Source organism: Fundulus heteroclitus, chromosome 2 (genome assembly GCF_011125445.2).
Source record: "Fundulus heteroclitus isolate FHET01 chromosome 2, MU-UCD_Fhet_4.1, whole genome shotgun sequence".
Lineage (NCBI taxonomy): Eukaryota > Metazoa > Chordata > Actinopteri > Cyprinodontiformes > Fundulidae > Fundulus > Fundulus heteroclitus.
Window position 1 is genome coordinate 2,370,434 of NC_046362.1, and position 23,497 is coordinate 2,393,930.

The 23,497-nt window shown below is 41.7% G+C and overlaps 1 protein-coding gene across 1 annotated transcript in view; it reads right to left on the reverse strand.

The window, feature by feature from the left end:
* The window catches only part of grm8b (glutamate receptor, metabotropic 8b), a 305,872-nt gene extending 285,317 nt beyond the window's left edge, over positions 1–20,555 (reverse strand). Inside the window, exons 1-2 of the mRNA XM_012874946.3 lie at positions 19,702–20,555; positions 12,995–13,743 (exon numbers count right to left, since the gene is read on the reverse strand). Of these exons, the coding sequence (XP_012730400.2) occupies positions 12,995–13,534 (540 nt within the window). The 5' untranslated portion in view covers positions 13,535–13,743; positions 19,702–20,555. The remainder of the gene's footprint in view (positions 1–12,994; positions 13,744–19,701) is intronic.
* Between the last annotated feature and the right edge of the window lie 2,942 nt (positions 20,556–23,497).

Sequence of the window (23,497 nt, forward strand, 5' to 3'; positions counted from 1 at the left end):
ACTCACAGTGGTTTCTACTGCCTTGCTTCAGCATTTCTAAATACAGCTACTGTATCACAGATTAATACAAGGAGACAGGAAGAGTAGAAGCAATTCTACCCACAGAATGGTTTTCATGTAGGGCCAAAATGGACCTAAAATAACCAATCAGGACTTGAGAAATCACCTTATATACTCTCTCACTTAGTAATGTGTGATTAGAACAATATAATTGTTTTTTTACCATATTTACTGTTGTGACAAACTCAAAAACAGGTTTGGGGTGCTGTGACAAGTCCTTGTGCATTGAATTCACTAATTGAACTTTTATATCATAGAGCAGCACCAATAAGTGAAGGTTCTGAGCTCTGTTTGGAGCAAAACAGATAAAAATAGAGGGGGGTTAACAACATTTGTATGGGTGTGATGCAGAGGATTTTAAAGAGCAATTCATCAAGTTTTCTAAACGCATGATCTATTATCTTTTCCATTAGGGCCTTGGAAAGAAAAGGTGAAGAAACAGACATTAACACGTTTATCAGAAAGCTAAGTTAAAGAACCCTAATATTGCATCCCTAACGGTGGATATCTGGCTGAACCAAACTATGGTCATTCAACTCATGGATGTAATTTTGACCACAGCGGCAACTTCCTGCAGTGTCATTTGCTTAAAGTCCTTAAAACACAAATGTGTGCTGATTTTAATTAGCATCTTAGTTAATAATGAAAAACCACTGCCCAGCTGATCTTGACATCTCAGACAACAGGTCTCCACAGCAGGTGGAAAAGTTGGTGTAGAATCTGAGGTTAACTGAACTGTGACTTAAAATGATAATCAGGGCATTGAATTATGACCTTTTAAATCATAATTCATAAACCAAAGGGCATAAAGGAAGAAGTAAATGTAAATTGTAAAAGTTGTTAGCATAGAATAAAGGTGGAGAAAACAAATAATGTTTGGTTTATTGATTTGGCCGATGCTTTTATCCAAAGTGACTTACAAAAGATGATCTAACATTGTTAATATCAAAGAATTAAAAAAGATGGGATTAGAACCCTTTATAGTTATTACTTTTAATTTTAATTTGGATTTGGACATATAATTTCCTGTCATGGATCGGAACATCTTATAGCTAAACCAATACCTGTGTGACAAAATTGAGCGGATTTCTCTGAGCTTCAGTCAGAACCCAAGTTTAGACAAGATAGAATATGAAGCAGGATTGGGCTAAAATGAAAGCCGTCTGCGTTGTGGAATATTTAGCCTGTTGAGAGTCTGATTTGAAGGTTATGTGGCAGCTGCAGTTAAGCTAGAGCAGCTTTTGATGCAACACCTCCAGTCCAGTTAAAAGCAACAGGACTGCTGTGTTTCGTTGCATTTATCATAGCAAAACGTGAAAAACATAAAGCAGCCCCCACGGGTGAATCAGTGGGTAATCTTGAGAATAAATACACTGTCTGCTGTCTGGTTCTCCGTGTTTGTGTTGTTCATGGTTCCACATGATCTTGTCATTTTGTTAGCGATCACGCTGTCCAGAAAAGCTCCCAGGTGAGACCGCTCTCCCTGTGAGAATCAAGGCAGCCTTAGTTCTCCCACTCCCTTCAGACGGTTCATATGGAGCAATGCAGGAAGGCTCCCTCTGTTTTCATTCCCCTCTCCGTGTTATTTTCTCACCTCCTTCCTTTTTATTTTGAGGATTTGGCTGAGCCTGCATCACGCTCGCAAACAGACACTCGGTGCTTCTGTCTCTCCCACACAGAGACGGAAATATAGCAGCAAGAGCCTGAGTGGTTGTCGCAGCAGAGCGTCTTCCCAAAGACCAGGACATGCCCAGATTGGCTGATATTGTGTGAAATAGATGTGCAAATATTATGCAAATCCACAGAGAGCAGATCACAGTTTCAGATGGAGGATCTCACCTCTGACACCCTCAAAGAAGCTTTTGAGAGCGTTTCATTAACAGCACATCTCCGTCCAATCAAGCCAGATCTGAGCTTTACAACGGAGGAGCTAAAAATGACAGATAGAAGGTGTGGTGATGGAAGACTGTGCCGCTAAATAAAACCCTTCTGTTGGAGAGCCTCAGTCACAACGTCGCATGCCAGTACAGATTTCTTTCTGCAGGTTTGCTTCACACTTTTCCAATACAATTGGAACTTTTTAATGTAATTTCTTAATAATAATTTAATGTTATCTTTATTTGTCATTGCAACATGTATTCGAATGAAACCCACCCTCTGCATTTAACCTGTCCCTCAGGGAGCAGTGGGCTGCCATTGTGCGGCACCCAGGGAGCATTCTGGAGCCAAGGGTCTTGTTCAGGGACCCGGAGTATTTACCCCTGTGCCAATTGTTAGTGAGCTTTTGAGCTGAGAGAAGCAACCTTTTTTATTTAGTGGGAGATAGGTCTCTTTCCCCTGAGGAGGATAAGTCCAAGATCCACAGCTAAAGAGAGTACACTGCAAGAAGTATTTAGCCCTTCACAGTTTTTCTCTGTTGTCTTTTTCTCTTTAAACAAATATTAATGTCAGACAGCAATAGCCTGAGTACGCACAAAAAGCTGTTGTCAAATGATGATTTCACTTTTCGAGGGGAAAAAAAATTACCCAAGGCAACGTGGCCCCCAGTGGAAAAGTGTTAAATCCTATTTTAGGCGCTGTGCTTGTCCGTCCTGGAAAAGCCTAAAGATCAAGTCTGAAAGAATGTTTCTTTCTTCTCTGCATTAGGGGAGACAGGGCTAGTTGTCACACTTTTTACACTCATACATAAATATTGGAATCAAAACACCATATATAAAAAACATATGTACCAGATGAAAGACCAAAGTCTCAGGTATATATTTTGTATCCGGGTATATTTCATATCTTATTTCTGTGCAGAGTTATAAGCAATCTAATGGAGATTGTCACCATGTCACAAGTTGCCCCTCCAAAGGGTAAGTTGTCACACTATATGGGGTAAGATGTAGCATAGGGTTTTGCAACCAATAAAATAAGGGCAAAATGAATTTTGTTATTTTATGATGTTAAGTAAATAAATGACAGTAACTCACTTTTACTACTTATGAAATAACATGAAATAATATGCAACATGCAATATGAAACTGATACTTAAACTTTTAATACAAACAAAAGAAAATCTCACGAGTCAGACTCCTCATCTGACTTGCAGTTTTAGCATAGCTTATGTAGATTCAATTGCCAGGAGCACATGCATCATATGAAATAACATGAAATAAAATGAAATATTATGAAACATTGATTGATAGCTGTCTGACCCTGAGTTTCTGCTGGTTTGAATGTTTTACAGTATCACACCAAAGTATGGTAATTGACATTAAAGTCCTTCGCTGTACTCCTGTTCGACTTGTGACCTAGGGTCACCTGCCTGACTGCCCTCAGCATCACGTCAGGTGCTGCACGGCCACGCTCTGTTTTTCTTTTTTAACTCCTGACCATCTTCTCAGTTTGTCCTCTCTTTTAAATCGCTCCTTTTTCTGTAAAAATAATGTAAATTGTTATTAGGATGTTTAAGTTATGTTTAAAAATTAACATTGTGGGGTAAGTTGTTACATGATGTGACAACTTACCCCAAAATAACCGTGACAAGTTGCCCCAAATGACCATGTTTGCTCATGCTAGCTCTATCTTAACGTTAGGCTGAATCAGAACAATGACTGAGGTATGACTGGATGCCTTAATATCTACTTTAACGAGTCAATATGTATAACTGCTAGAATTTTTATCTGAATGAAGGTTATTTAAAAAAATATAGAGTTAATATTTTTTACTTTGGGTAGTGGAAAATGGTCAATTGGTGCTCATCTCAACTTATAGTGTCTTCTCCTCTTCTCACTCAGTCTGTGAGACCTGACCATGCAAAGGAAGAAAACTAGTATTCCACTTTTTGATTGCACCCTCTGATGGAGAAGATAACTGCAATGTGACAACTTACCCGTGTGACAACTAGCCCCAGTCTCCCCTACATTTGGTAAAGGGATGAGAAAAGTGTTGATGCATGGATCTCTATGATTTCAATTGACAGCTAAATGGGGCTTCCTTCTGCGTGCCATAAAAGGCCCTGTTCTACCGGCTCTTATTGGCCGGGCACCGCATGGCTCCGCTCACTTTTGACTGTTTCACAAGCATTTTTTTTTTTCAGGGCCAGCCCAGGGTCCTCCGGCTCTGCTGAGCAGTAAAGCCAAACCGCGTTGATTGGAGAGGAGTTTTAAGTGAACACCCCTCTTTTCAGAGATTGGCTACGAGGTGAGGAGAAATTAGAAGGTTTTCTCTGAGGAAGTCCAGAAAAACTGAAGAGCGACATTAATATTAAGGACCACAATGAACAGAGAGGGTCAAACCGAAATACAATTTTATTATTTTCAATCCATGAACCCCGCCTGAAGGCCGTTATACCCAGACGCGCTGTATCAGATCGGTGGATTAATTAAGGCTTTCTCTCATATTAACCTGAAAGCTGTTAAGTCTAGTCTCTGAAGTGTCCATCCATCCACCTCAGGCGGTACAAGGCAGCGGCTGTCTGCCTTTCTCTGCTGCCGCCCATATTTCTGTATAAAGAGTCGGAGCACCCGGGGGGGAGCAGCAAGGTGCTTTCGGAGAGATGGCCGCTGAAAGATGCTCAAGCTCGGTCAAGCCTCACCCTGGCAGCTGGCTGACAGAGCAGCCAGCTGCCAGGGAGTCAGACTGCAATCAAGCGAATAAAAGTAATATCATTGCAGTTGTAAAATCTTTTAGGCTAATAACGTGTTCTCCTCAAAAAAGATCTCATATAACTTTAAATAATAACTAGGTGTCTGATATGCCCTGAGCGAGGTAGCAATTTCCTTCTGGAGCGCTTGAACTGGGGAAACATCTGAAGCTCGCTCCGCTTCCGTGGTTCTGCTGGGGATAAAGCCCAACAATCAAACCAATAAAAATAATGATAATTTCACTGCGGTTAAAAATTATTTTTATTAATGTATACCCCCCCCCCCCCCCCCCCCCCCCCCCCCGCCAGGCTGAGACAAAAGATCTGGAATTTTAACTCCGTGGATGAAAACAGCCAGAGTAGCAGCGATATGGTTTGGCATTTGTGGCTGCTACACGGAGCTCGGACACCGGGGAAACCCTGGAAGCTCCCTTAACTGAGAGGCCCGACATTTATGCTGGTGGATTACTCCTTAACAATATCCAAGACAATCTTGCATATACAGTTATTGAAACATTATTTGTATTTTTTTCTTTTATTGATGTTTTATTCACAATGACATATTTTTACGATTTACCATTTCTCGCACAATTCTTTAATGTTGCAAACAGGGCGAGGGGCAGAGGGTACGGGGGCCTGAAGCCATTACCATGTGGAGTTTCTCTCTTCTTAAAATTATTAAACTGGGCAAAGATAATCCGAGTGGCGAGGAGCCTAGTAGGGCGGGCGAAAACGGGCGGGCCAGTAGAACTGGGCCTAAAACCTCATTTCACACTTAAGAGCTGACTGGTTAGCTGGTTAGATGGTTAACCAATGCAAAAAAGGCAACAGCAGGAAGGATCAGGGCGTTTCATTCCTGCGGTTAGCACCTACAAGCTTAAAGATGGACAAAAAAGAGTCATTGCTGGATTGCTGTTTCCTAAACCGGAGCCTTGAGCTCACCAGCCCTGATTGATTACTCAAACCAACAGGGAAACTGTAGATTTTAATGTTCACGTCTCTCTGATAGCTTACAGAATCAGAACAGGCTGCCAAAGTTGTGTGCATAAACAAGAAATTTGATTTCAGTTTCAAGGATCCAGCATCCAGACATCAAGTATAAAGCTATAAACTTTAGAGGAAATAAAAAAAAGACAGAAGGAACAGTATGTGCATGTCTATGTACAGAAGGCATAGTCATATTTTATTTAGAGAAAAAAGAAAGACATGTCGTGATAGTGCAAATATAGTTACTTTGTTCCACAGTTGACGACGCAGGCTGTGAGCGACAGCCTGGGGGAGATGTTAGTTGCACTTTTCCTGACCCTAGACCTGTTCAGGTCCTGGATGAAGCGAATGTCAGCCCTGATTATCCTCCCTGCAGATCTAATTGTTCACTGCAGTCTGGACCTATCCTGTCCACAAAGTGATGGATGATAATAGGACAGACTGAATGATGGCAGCGGAGACGATGACCAGCAGCTCCCAAGGAAGGTTGTGCTTCTTGAATTACCGCAGGAATTACACGGGGGCGGATTTACCTGGGGTGGCATAGGGTGACCCAAAAAGAAAGCCCTGCCACCCCTGCTGGCAGCTCTAAACTCAAGTTACAGTTAACATCATTTTGCACGTTATATTTGTGAACTTCTTATGTCCGACAAAATTGAATGCACCACAAGGTAACCCGACACTGGCTTGAGATGTTTTTGATTGGAAGAAAGTGAGAGGGGTGGCCGATGTTGTACCGCAGCTCCTGCCCTGCCAAGACATGCATTCCCTGCACCGGGGACGGCCATTGCTCATTATAACAGCATATTGATGTTGACAAAGGGTTTAAATGTGACCAACAGAGCTACTGTTAATTATATTTGGGTGCGTCATTAGAGCGCAGAGCTGTAGCCAGGTGCGTCCTGTGTGTCGCACGGAGAACAGGTGGAAGCAATATAAACCAGGCTGATGTTAGAGGTAAAAAAATGCTCAGAATGTTTTACTGGGTTTATATTTTCACAGCAAGATGTGAGGTGGAGGTCTACTCTAATGAGCTTCAGCGGGGTCATCATGAGGGACAGAGAGCAGAGGGACTTTCACCTGAGTTACAGTTTAACTTGAAACCTCTGGCTATGGCAGACACCACTAGGAACACTTCACTTAGAGCTTCCAGCTGGATCACAGATTTCACATCAAAATGGGAAAAATATCCGGTGCTTGGATCAGCAAAAAAATCAAAGCATTCATTCCAATAATAGCTAAATACATGACAAGGTCTTTTAGATCACCATGTTGCTTCACATTGCTGCAGCAGGTCCAATTCTACGTGTTGACAGAAAAAAGTGTTGCTCAATAAACCTGGAAAATATAACACAGCTACGCAGTAGGTACACAAGTAAGCCTCCCGCTTCTCTACCACATTTTCTGTGCTGATTCAAACCATAAAGCTCTATGGAGCTACAACAGTGACAGCTTGCAGTGACATTGAAAAGAGATTTGGCATTGAAAAATTAGACATTGAAAAATTAATCATTGCAAAAGTCGCTTGCAATGACATCGAAAAAGAGATTTGGCATTGAAAAATTCGACATTGAAAAATTAAACATTGCAAAAGTCACTTGCAATGACATCGAAAAAGAGATTTGGCATTGAAAAATTAGACATTGAAAAGTCAAACATTGTTAGAAAGTAAAAAGTTATGATGACATTCTCATTTTATGCTGAATTTTTTTTTTCAATGAGAGATGTTTTTAGTGTCACTGCAGAGTTCCTTCAGCTACGATGTCACTACAAGCTGGCACTGTTTTGCCGTCGGGGGCGTGGCTAAATATAAGGCCTTCCGGTGTTTTTTTGGTACTCCTTATCTACCTACAGTGAACTTATGGAAAGCTCTGGTCAAGTACTGCTGCTCGACCACACGAAAGGGTATCATTTTCATAAATATCATCTTCATCAGCTTATACAGCTAATGTTTGTAGTGACATGGAGCTAAACCTGTCATGATTTGGGTTTGGTTATAGTTTTTGTTTGTATTGGATCAATTACTTCACTCTCCTGCCTTAAGTTCAGTTTCTATTTTTGGTTCTGTCTTAGTGTTTGATTTTGTTTTAGGTTATAAGTTTATCCGGCTTGCTCAGACCATTTCTGTCACCAGTCTAAGTTCAGTTCACCTGCCAGCATTCTTTTGTCTTCCTGTCACTCCCCTTCACCAGTCACCATCCAATCGGCTTCAGTTTACTCCCAAGCACTTCCCTGTTCCCGATTAGCTCCACCCATGTCAGTAATTAGTTTCACTCCATTCACCTGATCACTCCCTTACTTATACCTGCCTCTGCCCCCTGCAATCTGTCAGATCATTGTTTTTTGGTGCGAAATGGTGAGTCTAGTCCAGCTTTCTTTGCCTGTTTATCTGACCCTGCTTGTCTTTGGATTTCTAAGTTAGCCTGTCCCCTGTTTTTGTTAATAGTTTTGTCAGTGACTGCTTTTTGTTATTTTTGGGTTATTGGATGCAGTCTTCCCGTTTTTGTCTTGATCCCCGGTTTGGCTTTGCCTTTTGTAAATAAATGTTCTTTCACCTAACCTCTGCTTGTCTGGTTGAATACTGGGTACACCTGTCTCTCATTCGTGACAAAACCAGTGACAGCAGGTAGATGATGTACGTAATTCACGTACAAATCTGACGAAGGTGAGATGTCTCACTCTGATTAAATATCACACCCAAACCCATTTTAAATGTTTTTAGCATGATTTACTTGGACAAATTTTAAACAATGAACTTATTTATTATCTTATGTAATTTATTCACACCATGAATTTATTGCTGTCTTTTAAGAAAGGGCAGGACAGTCCCCGCTTGACATAATCACATTATATCACAAAAAAACTTCATAACATGTTCAAAAACACTGTTTAGCAACAAATGATAATCACTCCGTCACAGAAAGCAAAACAATAACTTCAGAAACCGGTCTTGAATAACTTCACACTCCCATTTTGGACGTAACATTTACAAAGTAATGACCTACTTGAGGAGTTTCAGTCTGGCTTTAGAGCTCATCATAGCACTGAAACAGCTCTGGTGAAGGTCACCAATGATATTCTCATGGCCTCAGATAATGGACTTGTGTCTATACTTGTCCTGTTAGATCTCAGTGCTGCATTTGATACAGTTGATCACAATATTCTCCTACAAAGACTTGAGCATACTGTAGGGATTAAGGGAAAAGCATTAGGCTGGTTTAAATCTTATCTGTCAGACAGATTCCAGTTTGTTCATGTTAATAATAAATCTTCAAACTCTAGGGTCACCTGTGGAGTACCACAGGGTTCAGTCCTTGGACCAATTCTATTTACTATATATATGCTTCCGATTGGCAAAATTATCAGACAGCATGGGATTAATTTCCACTGTTATGCTGATGACAGCTATATTTATCCATAAATCCTGATGAATCCAATCAATTACTTCGACTGCAGTCATGTCTTGATGACATCAAAAGCTGGATGACTTTAAATTTCCTGCATTTAAATTCTGACAAGACAGAAGTTGTAATCTTTGGGCCAGAGTCCTCAAAAAATAAACTTCTTAATCAATCACTTAATCTGGGTGGCATTAACTTGACCTCTGGTAATAAAGTTAAAAATCTTGGTGTTGTTTTCGACCAAGACATGTCATTTAAATCCCATATTAAACAGGTTTCCAGAGTTTCCTTTTTTCACCTCAGGAATATCGCCAAAATTAGAAACATTCTGTCCAGGGGTGATGCTGAAAAACTAGTCCATGCATTTATTACTTCAAGGCTGGACTAATGCAATTCTTTACTATCAGGAAGTCCACAAAATGCAGTTTGAAGTCTTCAGCTGATCCAAAATGCTGCGGCAAGAGTTCTGATGAAAATCAACAAGAGGGATCATATTTCTCCAATTTTAGCTTCCCTTCATTGGCTTCCTGTTAAATCAAGAATAGAATTTAAAATTCTCCTTCTAACGTATAAAGCCCTTAATAATCAAGCTCCATCATATATCAGAGCTCTGATTACCCCGTATGTTCCTAACAGAGCACTTCGCTCTCAGACTGCAGGTCTGCTGGTGGTTCCTAGAGTCTCTAAAAGTAGAATGGGAGGCAGATCCTTTAGCTATCAGGCTCCTCTCCTGTGGAACCAACTCCCAGTTTTGGTCCGTGAGGCAGACACCCTATCTATTTTTAAGACTAATGTTAAAACTTTCCTTTTTGACAAAGCTTATAGTTAGAGTGGCTCATACCCTGAGCTATCTCTATAGTTGTGCTGTGATAGGCCTAGGCTGCCGGAGGACACCAGGGTCTAATTTTCTCACTCTACTGATTTCTACTGTTCTTCAGTCTACTGTTCTCCAGTTTTGCATTGTATTACATTGAAATGACTGTCGTCATTTCAGCTTTTAACTTTTTCCTCTCTCTCTTTTTCTTCATAGTAGGTACACCTGGTCTGGTGTTCTGTTAACTGTGACATCATCCAGAGAAGACGGCTCACCCGCTACTACCATCTAATGTAGAACAGATTACTAGATCAATGTGTGCTTCTGTGCTTTTTTGTCTCTCTTGTTGTGTCTCTGCTCTGTCTTCCGTAACCCCAGTCGGTCGAGGCAGATGACCGTTCATACTGAGCCCGGTTCTGCCGAAGGTTTTCCTTCCCGTTAATGGGGAGTTTTTCTTCCCACTGTCGCTTCGTGCTTGCTCAGTATGAGGGATTGCAGCAAAGCCAGGTACAATGCAGACGACTCTCCCTGTGGCTCTACGGTTCCCCAGGAGTGAATGCTGCTTGTCGGGACTTTGATGCAATCAACTGGTTTCCTTATATAGGACATTTTTTGACCAATCTGTATAATCTGACCCAATCTGTATAATATGATTGAACTTGATTTTGTAAAGTGCCTTGAGATGACATGTTTCATGATTTGGCGCTATATAAATAAAATTGAATTGAATTGAATTAAAATGTCCTGGCAGATAGCAGCGTCGACTGTGGACTTCACAAAACCTAGTAGATCAGAACCAGCAGATGACATGGCACCCCAGATCATCACTGCTCGTGGAAAATTTACACTGGACCTCAAGCAACATGGATTCTGTTTCTCTCTACTCTTCTTCCAGACTCTGGGACCTTGATTTCCAAATGAAAAGTAAACTTGACTTGCATTTGAGAAGAGGACTATGGACCACTGAGGAACATTCCTGAGCAACAGTCCAGTTCTGTGTCTAAACACGATGGATGTGACTATTGCCCATGATCCCCCTCAGTGTGTGGTGGATCTTGACGCGCTGACTCCAGCCTCCTTGTGAAGCTCCCTGAAATTCTTGAATGGATTTGGCCTCATGTTCCCTGTTGCTTCTGCACATTTTCCTACCACAGTTTCTTTGCACTATGTTTGCTGTTATATATGCTTGAATACATCACTGCAGCCAAACAGCAGTCTAGCAAGGACCTTTATTACCTCCATGCCCGCCTTGTGGAAGATGTCAGTGACTGCTGGACAACTGTTTGCCGTCTACCTCACAATTGTGTAGACCAAATATAATCCTAACAGATCATTTCTGTATTAAAACATTGTTTTATTAGTCATTTGTAATGCTGGAACATTCTGACAAACAAGGTATTAGCTTTTGGTTCGCTGTAAATCTAATAATAAAAATGTTATTGAAAAGAGGTAAATGTTTAAACTTTTAAACTGCTTGTTGAGTAAATACATTAGTTTTGATTTGAGTTTGATTTGAATGAGTGAAATAAATGAGCATCTTGATCGTTTTGTAATTTATTTAGATGCTCGTGCACCTCATCCTATTCCCAAGAACTGCACACTGCCAATACATGGTCAGGGTGATGTATGCCGTAGTGGTCATGGTGGGAGCGCATGCAGCTAAAACTGCTCCCCCAGTCAGTGGCAGCTCTCTACTAGAGGTGTGATTGTAGCTGAAGCTTCTGACAGCACTGGTGAAGATGCTCAGGGTCAGCACAGTGCGCCTACCCCTCTCCTCCCTCTGAGTCATGTCTAGTTAACTTTGGATAAGTGCTGTTGTTGGAGCTTTCTGTCCTCATTAAATTATTCGGCCTTTAACACAAACATGAATCATGAAGCCCGTTATTAATTTAGCCCAGAATCGGATCACCGCTGAGCACAGCAGTGCAGACGTTGCAGAAGGTGCGGAGGCCTTTCACATTAGTGTCCTGCAGAAACATTCAGCTGAACTTGTCAAATGTGCAGCATCCAGCTAGAAGGCCTTTTATTTTCTTCACTGTGACACCATTGCAGGACTTGTCAGGTGTGTCCAGGTCAGGTGGACCTGAAGACAAACCAGTGACAGCTATGACCAGACTGATATTAGAGGTTAGGAAAACAGGTCTGCTGCTCAGAAACCGATCGTTTTGCCCAATGTCAATGCCGTCTATGTTAGCTCACAACTACACGATACAAGGACCCACCCTACTCTCCCTCCCCAGCCTGGCAGTTTAGGTGGACAGTGCCAACTTCTCCTCAGCTTTCTCTCTGGTCTGTCTGCTGTTTGTTCTCTGATGTTCACTAATAAACCTCTGGGGCCAGAAACAGAACAGCTGCATTTATACTGAGGTTTATTCACACACAGGCAGACTCTCTTTATCAATTGTAATCAGTCTGTCAGACAAACAAATTACACTCAAGTAAACAAATGACACTTAGCCTGACAGGGGGTTGGTACATAATAATTATCTAGTGGTCCCATGTTGTAATATTCTTGTGATATGCAGAAACCAGCTTTTATCTTCTGTTCCATTTCATCTAGCTATCAGGATCTCTGTGTTTAAATCCTTGTTTGTGAAAAAACAAAACTTACATAGCTGTGTGTGGCTGACCAGCTTGGTAGTCAAGATGGTGCATTGGTAATCTATGTAATCTATAGAAAAATGACTAACATATCAATCTGTCAGTCTTTTCAGAAGGCTTCATTGTCGCTGAGCTGGTGCCTATGTCTAACGGTCATAGGGCGAGGGTACAACGTGGGTACATCATGGGTAGGTCACCTGTCCATCACAGGAAAATGATGAGACACACAGGAGAAACAACCTTGCAGACACACAGTCACACCTTAGGTCAGTTAATGGTAACCTGTCGAGCTTGTGTTTTGGTCTGTGGGATGAAGCTGGAATATCCAGTGAACCCATACATGAACAGGGAGAAGATGCAAACTCCAAGCAGGAGTATTCAAACCATGCCACGCTAAATATGCCAGGTATTGTATTCAAGAAGTAGTCTGCGAGTGTAACAATTAGTATTTCGGTACCAGCAGCGATATATTACACAGCTAAAATCACAGCAGAGTTCTCCTACCTTGAACAGTCGCAGGATGTTGGCAACCATGATGGAAACAGAGCTGGCTGATGCCCCAATGACACCAACAACTTTATCTGGCTTGGCAAAGATGGCTGGCTCTCCGTTAGCACAACGGACATCGGAGCCATCCCTCTCAATCAGTGCCTGGACAAACGTTAGTGATTGCTCCAGGGCATAGGTGTCACGTGAACAGGTGTCCAGGATGCGTGCTCCTAGTGTCACATTAGGCAAAAGGTCCGGGTCCTTGTTGATGAGGTCTATAGCAAACAGCATTGCCTCCAAGCGATGGATTCCCTTCTCCTTCTTCAGCTCACCACAGGGGACGCCCCTTTCCCCTCGGGCATGCACAGGGAACAAGCCGCCAAGGATGATGTCACCATCTAGACGAACTGAGTGGGCATACTCCTGCGTAGGCTGCTGGGAATCTACTAGTGTCGTAGGCTTCTGGGAGGCGGAGCCTAGCAGCCAGCAGCTCTTCAGCATCAGCAGTGAGAGGACACAACATCTAGAAATGGTTGGCTTCCAATCATCAGCCATTTTGGAGTGAGTGGAGTTTCAGGAAAGCTATAGCGTAGTTAACAAGAATAAGCTACTGTGTGGTCGGGACAGGAAGAGCATTGAAAGTGAGCAATCTCCATAACACCTACAGAACCTTTGTCTTTTGTTTATTGAAGATGCCAGTGGTCAACATAACTGGGCCAGAACCTCAGAGCGTTGCAGCTTCAGCTTCACATTCTTCCCAAAACCTGTCAGAGAATCAGAACAGATTGAAATTAATACGGCATCAACAATTACTGGAAGATGCACAACTGTCGCTTATTGACATAGACTTTTCTTGTTGCTGATGATGATCTTCACCGTGTCAGAGCTTCTTCAAAATGTGCGTTGCGTTCATCAGCGTCTATCAACAGAGGTCTGAGGTGGGAGCAGTAATGAAGAAAACCAAGAAAACGTCTTCACATTACATCGAAGTCCTCACTTAACTAGTAGAATGTGCAAAAATGTCCTCAGATACAAGTACAACTACAAATACACGCACACACACAAACACACACACACACACACACACACACACACACACAAACAATACCTGTGCAGGCACATATAAACTAGGCCTTATTTTATTGTTAGTTTAAGCTGATGTGTGATCCAGATATTTATCACAGTGGATTATTTTAGCCCTATAAAATATCCAATATTATCTGGCATATACAATTATACAAGCATTATTTGTAATATTTTATTCATGTTTTTATTTATAATGATTTTTTTATTGTTTACCATTTCATGCAGATTTCTTTAATGTGTTAATGTTGCAAACAAGACATAGAGCATGGGGCTAAAGCCACCCACAAGAGGTGTTTCCCTCTTCCAGGATTTTCTAGGCCACTTTAAAAAAAAAAACCTTGCCAATTAAAGTTGAGTGGGGCGGGCCCAAGCAGGGCAGCTGAAATTGAGTAAGCTGGTGGAAACGGGGCTATTGTGTTTCGGGCGCCACACACTTATTTAGCATTGAATGAGCAGCACAGACTGAACATCATCTTACATAACGTCAAGATGAGGTAGAACCGAAGATTTTGAAAGACCCGATTAATGCAACCTACTTCCATGGACTTCATATACAGATAATCTTAAGATCATACACAATTTAAAATTGTAATAAAAAGAGAGCTCAGCTGGAGAATAGATTTTTAAAAATCTAATTCAGCCTTATAATAAATATTATTTAGTCTTTCTTGCTATTGTATTGTCAAACTGTGGTGGAATTGATTTAAGCATAATGAAAAACTTTTAAAACTGTCTAAAAGAAGTTCAAAATGGCTTCCATTATATATATATATATATTGCTTCCACTTAAGAAGCAACACTGATTGATAATCAAGTTCACCTGCTGTTGTGCAAATGGAATAGACAACAGGTGGAAACTAGAGGCAATTAGCAACATATGAAAGCAGGTTCACACTGAGCACATGTGACAGAGTCTGGAAACACCATGGAGAACATGACTGGTTTGGCAGTGGGTCAGTCATGGTGTGGGGTGGCATTTCTTTGGGGGGCCCACAGCCCTCCTTGTGCCCGCCAGAGGTAGTTTGACTGCCATTAGGTACAGAGATGAGATCCTCAGACCTATTGTGAGACCATATGCTGGTGCTGTTGGCCCTGGGTTCCTCATAATGCAAGACTATGCTAGACCTCATGTGGCTGGAGTGTCAGCAGTTCCTGCAAGATGAAGGGATTAATGCTATGGACTGACCCGCCCGTTCTCCAGACCTGAATCCAATTGAGCACATCTGGGATATCATGTCTCGCTCCATCCACCAACGCCACGTAGCGCCACAGACCTTCCAGGAGTTGGCGGATAGTCCAGGTCTGGGAGGAGATGCCTCAGGAGACCATCCTCCACCTCATCAGGAGCATACCCAGGGGTTGTAAGCAGGTCATACAGGCACGTGGAGGCCAACACGCTGCTGAGCCTCATTTTGACTTGTTTTATAGACATTACATAAAAAGTTGGATCTGTCTGTAGTGTGTTTTTCAACGTTAATTTTGAGTGTAGCCCCAAATCCAGACCTCCATGGGTTAATACATTTGATTTCCATTGATAATTTTTGTGTGAGTTTGTTGTCAACACATTCAACTATGTAAAGAACAAAGTATTTAATAAGAATATCTCATTCATTCAGATCTAGGATGTGTATTTTATTGTTCCCTTTATGTTTTGAGCAGTATAATGTACTACTCCAGGGGAGTGAGTACCTCAACAGTCAAGAACCTCAGCACACCTCACTAGTGTTGAAGCACTACATACTACAACCAGCTGTGCCAGACTACGGAACCTTTATATCGACAAACTTCAGCTCAAGAGCTAAAACATGAACAGCAAAGGTATTGGAAGCTTCCCAGCTTGTCTGCTTAATATTTAAAGCTACAATTGAGCCAACATTGACAAGGTGGAAATACAGCACTGAGCGTCAGAATAAAGCTGACAAACTGCCAGTTTTGTCAACTGCATGATAGGTATAAGTGCTTTACAAACAGCATGCAGGGATACAATCTACAGAGGGCACTTTATGTCTTTTAGCCTTCAAAGGCAGCACACTCTGAGGAGTAAGAATTAAACAGCAGCCCTAAAACCTTCATCTCGCAGTGGGTATATGAGATGGCATGATGAATGAACATGGGTAGGGAATTGATTATGAATTGCATGGTAAAAACAATGGATGAATAAATATGAAAATATTTGCAGATCCAATCTTAATATCACTTTTTTAACGTAAGCTCAAAGACAGTCATGGGTTGAGCTCAAATACAACCTCCTCTTAAATGCGTCTAAGAAGATTTATAGCCTTTTCAATAATGAGTGGAAAAACTCTTCAATATTTAGGTGATTGAGTGCAATAACAACTCAGGTAGGCCACATAAACAGATGGAGCATGGGTGCATTGTGCGCATTTTTGCCAATTAGCCCAACAACAGAACATAGACAGCTTCATGTAATGGGTATCCATATCCAGGAGAATGGTACTTGTCTAACTGTATAATGACTTGTCGGAATTTATATGGGGTCTTCTTTTTTTTTTTTTGAGGAGCTGGGCTTGGCCTCATAGCTCCAGTAAAAGGAGATGCAGTTTGTAGATGGTCCCTTCTGCACCAGAGCGGAAACTGAGAGCCATGTTTTACTGTCGAACACATTCTTACTCCCTACTCGTCATATATTGATGCTTGGTCAGGTTCCCTCAGAGTCACAAGTTGACACACGGGGTACCCCCTTCTCGTCATTATTTGATGTGCAGGGTGCCCTCGTGGAATAATATAGCAACCCAGCCAACATTAAACATTTAAGCAAAACAACTGTGTGCACATACATTTTAAAGAGATTTCTAGCGAGAAGAATGTATATTATTTTCATAATCTTCATTCAGGAAAGGTAGATGATCTTTCATTCATTAGTTTAGCCAAAGATATTAATTTGTTCTGTCTCAGAAAGACGGGAGGAAGGGACGTTTCCTACCTACAGGTAGGAAGTTAGCAACTTGTTTAAGGAGCAACTTGTGAGGAAGACCTCACAAGTTGCTCCGAGATTCCGGTCCACAGCAAAAAACTTTTAAGCAGAACGTCTGCAGTTATGTACATTTTGATGACATCTATAGCGAAACGTATGCATGATATATTTATATTATTCGTTGAAGGAAGGGAGACAATCTTTCCTTTGTTAGTTTTGCCAAGGATTTTTCAGTACGTTCTCAGAAAGACATGAGACAACTATGTTTTTATGAACACTGACCTCTGTGTTCATAAAAAAAACAATATTTAACAAAAACATTGCAGTTCTATGCATTCTGATGACATCTCTAGTGAAACATATGCATAAAATGGTTATAATCTTCGTTCAAGGAAGATAGACAACCTTTCCTTTGTTATTTTCGCCAAAGGTTTCAGTTTCACATGTTCTACCACGTGTAGGCTGACTAAAAGCAGGCCGCCTTCCAATTACTTTCAACCCATCCACCATATTAATAGAGGGAAATGCAACAGGATCTGCTATTTGTTCCATTTTGATGACATTTCTAGCAATAGTATGCGTAATATTTTCATATTAGTTTTTCAGGAAGTGTAGCTAATATTTCTATAGTGGTCTTCTTAATCCTAACCCTAACCCATTTGCTGTTTCAGGGGAAGCTGCTATCTTTTTTGTCTTCAAAACCTTTATAGAAAATAATGATGACAAGGGGGTACCCTGTGCATCAACCTGTGACTCTGAGAGAACCTGACCAAGCATCAATATATGACAAGTAGGGAGTGAGAATGTGTTCTGACCTCACAAATGCGCTGTTGGATGAATGGTCAAAAATTCCCATAAACCCGCACCACAACCCTGTGGACAGGGGTTCTGGTTTGGCTTCCCAGATGGGCTACATAGGATGGGCCAATATCATATTGAAGCCTATGGATTAAGAATAAGATGGCATTTAAATTCATATGTGAGTCAAGGCAGGTGAGCAAATACTTTCGGCAATATAGTCTATATATAATCCTGGAAGGAAACCTGTTAGAAGCTGCAATAGACTTGAGACCGAAAAGGAGGTTCACCTTCCAGCTGGATAATGACCCTAAATATCCAGCCAGAGAATTGTTTAGATCAAAGTATATTCATGTGTTAGAATGGCCAAGTCGGACAGATGAACCGACGTGTGGGTGAGTGGATGGATGGATGGATGGATGGATGGATGGATGGATGGATGGATGGATGGATGGATGGATGGATGGATGGATGGATTAGTTTCTCCACTCTGATTACACTCGTTTATCAGATTAAAAAATATATTTTGAAAATACCCTTTAAACAGGTATTTAATCTACTTTTCATTTAGCCTACATTTCTGTATGAAAAATGGCTGTTACTGCTCTGATGTAATTTCTGATCTTAAATGTGTTGTCATTAGCTTTATGTGAAAATTCATCACAATCAACAAAATTAAAGACTTGAAAACATAAAAAAATCTGTTTTTCACTTTATGTCTGTGTACTTAAATCTATCTATCTATATATATAGTGTGTGTATATATATATATATATATATATATATATATATATATATATATATATATATATACACATATATATACACTATATATATATATAGTGGACCAGTCACCTCAAATGGTAATATACAGTGTTATTCCAGTCATACTGACCACTTAAAGCACTTTATACTGTAGCCACATTCACCTAATTGCACTCACTAATATGCGCACATTCATACACAGATCAGTAAGCAACTTGGTGTTAAGTGCCTTGCCCAGTGTGAAATCAGAATTGAACCTACAACCTTCCGGTTGTAAGCGGACTACTCTACCCATTGAGCCACCGTCGCCCCACTTCTAAATATTATCCCAGGGAAAAAAATGTGCAATGTGACAAAATGACAAAAAGTTTCAAGGGTGTGAAGACTTAATAAGCTCTGTGTCAGATAACTCAGAGCTCTTCTCCAAATATATTTATCTAATTCTAACAAGAAGTAGAAAGCAATTATTTTTGCAATGTCCTGGTAGAAACAGCCTTACAAACAGACAGATAGTGTAGAGCTTTAATCATAACTGCCAGTTTCCCTCTAATTAGAATAACAAGTGTTCACATATGTTACAGAGTGATGGTCCCCAGGGAAAGGGGCCTTCTGTAAATGCCAAGGCTGCTGATTGAACAATAATCAGTGGGAGCAGCAGTAAATCCCAAGAAGCAAATAAAATCACTGGGCTCCCATTGGGTGCTGCAGATGGAAAATTCACTCCCTCTACCTCATGCTGTAAATTTGCCCTTCCTATAAAGTCTCTTCTTCTTGCTTTCTGTTTTTATTTTGATTTTATTTTGACCTTTATATTACTCTCCATGCTTCCATTGGCCTCTTACTTTGCTGCTGATGCACCTGAATTCCTCCACTAAGGGACAAGATTATTTCTATTCAGAACATTTCCCTCTACTGTGTGTCCATGCAGCATCTCTCCCTCTCACTCTCTCATACTCACAAATTCCTCTTCAGACAAACTCGGACACGCTTTTGAAGCGCGCACATAAAACAGCCAAAGCCTGCTGAATATCAGGCTGAATACTTAGAGGCAAACATATCAAAATGAAAACTGAACTCAGATGTCTGTAAATGAAATGCGCCCATCCTTCCCTGCTGCAGATGCTCGGTGTTAAGCTACCTTTGGACGCAGCACGGCGAGCAGGTGTCTCCTCTCTCAGGATCCCAAGTCAGCCAGACAGTTGCAGCCTCCAGGAGTTTTTTCACGTCACTTGGACATTTACCGCTAAATTCCGCCGCCGTGTCTTGATCCAGCTCCACCACCCGCAGCCATTCATGGACAATGCCGAGGGGAGCGAATCGGAAGAGTCCTTTCTGGCTCTGCCCCTGTAGTTCTAGATTCTACCTGTAAATTCCTCGGAGAGGCGGATCTTTGACCACCTGCAGCTGTGATGTCAGCTGAGCCCAGGCGTCACTGCTCTCAGATCAGCGTGCCATCACTGGTCATAAGAACCCACGCTGACATCAAACGTTCTGCCGGGCCCAGATAAATGACACAAGGGCAGCTCTCCGAGCGCGCGGCGTGGTGAGTGAGGTGCGTCACATGCGGCGCGGGACGCTCCCAGCTCCGGTCGGGTTCAGGGCAGGCTAAGTTCAGCGCTCACAGCGGCCGGACCGAGTGTGAGCGGAGGCAGGATGGAGCAGGCGACTGGACAAACTCATCAAAGTAAGGGAGATGGAGCGCGCGGGTGCGGCAGGGCGCGTGCGATCCCGCGTAGAGCTGCTGCGCTTCGTGCGACAGCCTGGCGGGGAGAGGAGCTGCTGTCGGATGGAGGGAGCGCGCCATCTCCTGGATGAATGCATTTACAGCAGCGCCCTCCAAATCAGGTGCCGTTAGAAACTGGCCCTCTTACGCTCTCACATGGATGGGTTTTCTCATTGATTTCATCCAAATAATGGAGAAAACATGACGAGTTGTGATGCTTCAAGGTGGTGACCAGCCTACCAAAATCCCCCCCAAGAGTGCAACCACGCCTAGTCTAGCCCTAAATCCAACCAAGATAGACTGGAAATGTACCTTTCACATAAGCTCTCTATCCCGTCTGACTGAGTCTAAGTGTATTTTGCAAAGAAGAATGAGGTAAAACTTCAGCGTGTGGATGTACAAAGCCTACAGAGGCTAACCCCAAAATACTAACAGTCTTTCTAAATAGTGGAAACTCACAGGACTGAGCCATACAATCCTTTTCCCTTACCTTCATTACTACTGCTATTCCTGCTTCACTTTTGTGCTAATTGATCATATAAAATCACAATAAAATGCATTGAAGTTTGCAGTTGTAATGGGACAACACCTGAAAAGATTAAATGTACATGTACTGTAAAATTATAGGTATTAGCCGATTTGATGGCATGGACACATCTTTAAGCAAAGTCCACAAATATTTAACAAGGAGGTGTCTAGGTCTTTAGGAAGGTCATTTCAGGAATCATCATGTGATTGATCCATCTAAAAACTTTTTTGATACATCTTTAGAATCGGTTAATAATTTTGTAAAGCCCAGCTGTCGCAACTTTTGACCAAATGACCGATACTGTTACGTTCAGATGAAAGTGCTCAGGAACCACCATACATCATGGTTATAATCAGAATGGTGAGAGGTGTCCTTAATGTCCTTCAGTATGATAGTTAAATCATGACCTCGTAGGGTCCCAACTGAAGATAGTATAAACATTCCTTATTACAAGTTTGATCTGGATGGAGATTCTTACTTTGTTTATCACACTGAAAGGCTTCAGATAATCAAACACAGTTTAATATCAGACCAAGATATCCCAGGTAAATATAGAAGGCATTTTTTTTTTAAATGGAGAGGTTTTTTTATCAGAGGAAAAAAAGACTGTCCGAACGAACCACATTGGGTTTTTACTCCAGGTACCATCAATCCTCGGTCCGATTCAACCGTGGGTCCGAAGCTGCTCAGTCTGAGCAGGGATGTTTTGCTGATGCTGGGAGGCTGGTTGTTTTTTTTTCTGTGGTTTATTCTCTGGATTTAAAACAAAAATGTGAACAGTCCAGTAAGACGATCTTGCTGGCTCGATGGTATGTAAAAACAATGCAGCTGAATTTTAAAACAAGTGGCTCAAGCTTGTGTTTTATTCAGATTATATCCTTAATTGGTGGTGGAACTGGTTCTGTATTTGTTTCAGTCTGTCCATCAATATCCATTTGACTCTCCTCTTCCTTCGGTTTGCCCTGACTCAGTACTTGAAGCTCACAGACATCATCCATTTAATACGGAATAGCGTCAAGGCAAACTTATTTCATATGACAATTCTTGACTCAATGTGCTAGGAAGGACATGTAAAAGTAGAAATAAAAGCAACAATGAGACATTAAAGTATACAATTGAAGCAGCAGGGATTCCCAGAGAGAACCACCCTCCCCCTGTCTCTGCTTCTTTAACCAACACCTTTTCTTTTTGTTATGTTACTTTTTTTCTCTGTTAAAATCAGTCCACAAACAAACTATTGCCATCATTCCATCGTTCCCCCATCGTTCATGCTTATTTTCTCTGACCTCACGTTTGATCTTGAGAGGATTCACAAGATTTCCCGTCTGATATCTGAATGATCTTAAGTGAAATCTGTTTGTGTGTGGTGTGTTGAGCTTCTCGTCTGACCTGACACTACACACTACAACCTGTTTTATCTAGGATTTTTTTATCGTTACGTGTGGTGTCTCTCAGGCTTTGAAAATCGGCCGACTAGCTTAAGATCCTGCAGTATGAACCAGCTTAAGCTGAGCTCATTTGTGTCCCAGACTGAACTAGAGACTGTTGTTTCTGTTGTTTCAGGGTCTATTTCTCTCACTCAGCTGAGTTCTCCTACTGTTCTCCAATTTGCATTGCTTGATTGTTATTTCATCTTTTACCTTTTTGTTCTCTGTCAATTTTCTCTTCATAGTAGGTACACGTGGTCTGGCATTCTGTTTAGCTGTGACATCATCCAGGGAAGACAGATCACCCGCTATTACCATCTAATGTAGAACAGATTACTGGATCAATGTGTGCTTCTGTGCTTTTTTGTCTCTCTTGTTGTGTCTCTGCTCTGTCTTCTGTAACCCCCAGTCGGTCGAGGCAGATGACCGTTCATACTGAGCCTGGTTCTGCTGGAGGTTTTTCCTTCCCGTTAACGGGGGGTTTTCCTCTCCACTGTCGCTTCATGCTTGCTCAGTATGAGGGATTGCTGCAAAGCCATGGACAATGCAGACGACTGTCCCCTGTCCACGCTCTTTCAGGTGGAGCGAATGCTGCTTGCAAAGACTCAATGCAATCTGCTGGTAGATAGGAAACCTTTTGACCAATCTGACTGGATGATTTGACTGAATTGACTTGAGATGACGTGTTGTGAATTGTTGCTATATAAATAAATAATTTTATTGAGTAGACGTTCTGTGTTCTTCTTGCACCTGACATGGGGCATTTGTTTTTGGGGGGGGGGGGTGGCCTAGTGGTTAGACCAGCGTGCTTGCACTCCAAGAAGGTTGCAAGTACCCAGTTCAATCCTCACAGACTGTCACTGTTGATCTCTGAGCAAGACCCCAGATTGCTCCCCGGCACTGTGATAGCTGCCCACTGTTCCCTAAGGAATGGCTTAAATGAAGAAGACACATTTCATTGGAATGTACAATTGCAATGACAATGATTTCTGCTTCCTGGATGCAAGAAGAACACGTTGATGAGCTCCTTGAGTAATTTTGATAGGCCCGGCAAACCCTAGGAATGTTCACCAATGGTACATGCCTGTAGTTTGTAGATCACGTATCTCAGTCTGGTTCCTTTGAGTCCTGAAGCCTTTAAAGACATCATGACTTTGCTCCTCATCTGTTCCGGAATTTCTTTACACTGGGGAATGGTGCGTTGCTTTATATCTTTCAGAGTATTTCCTGTTGTTAGACAGTTCGTCTTAAAGTG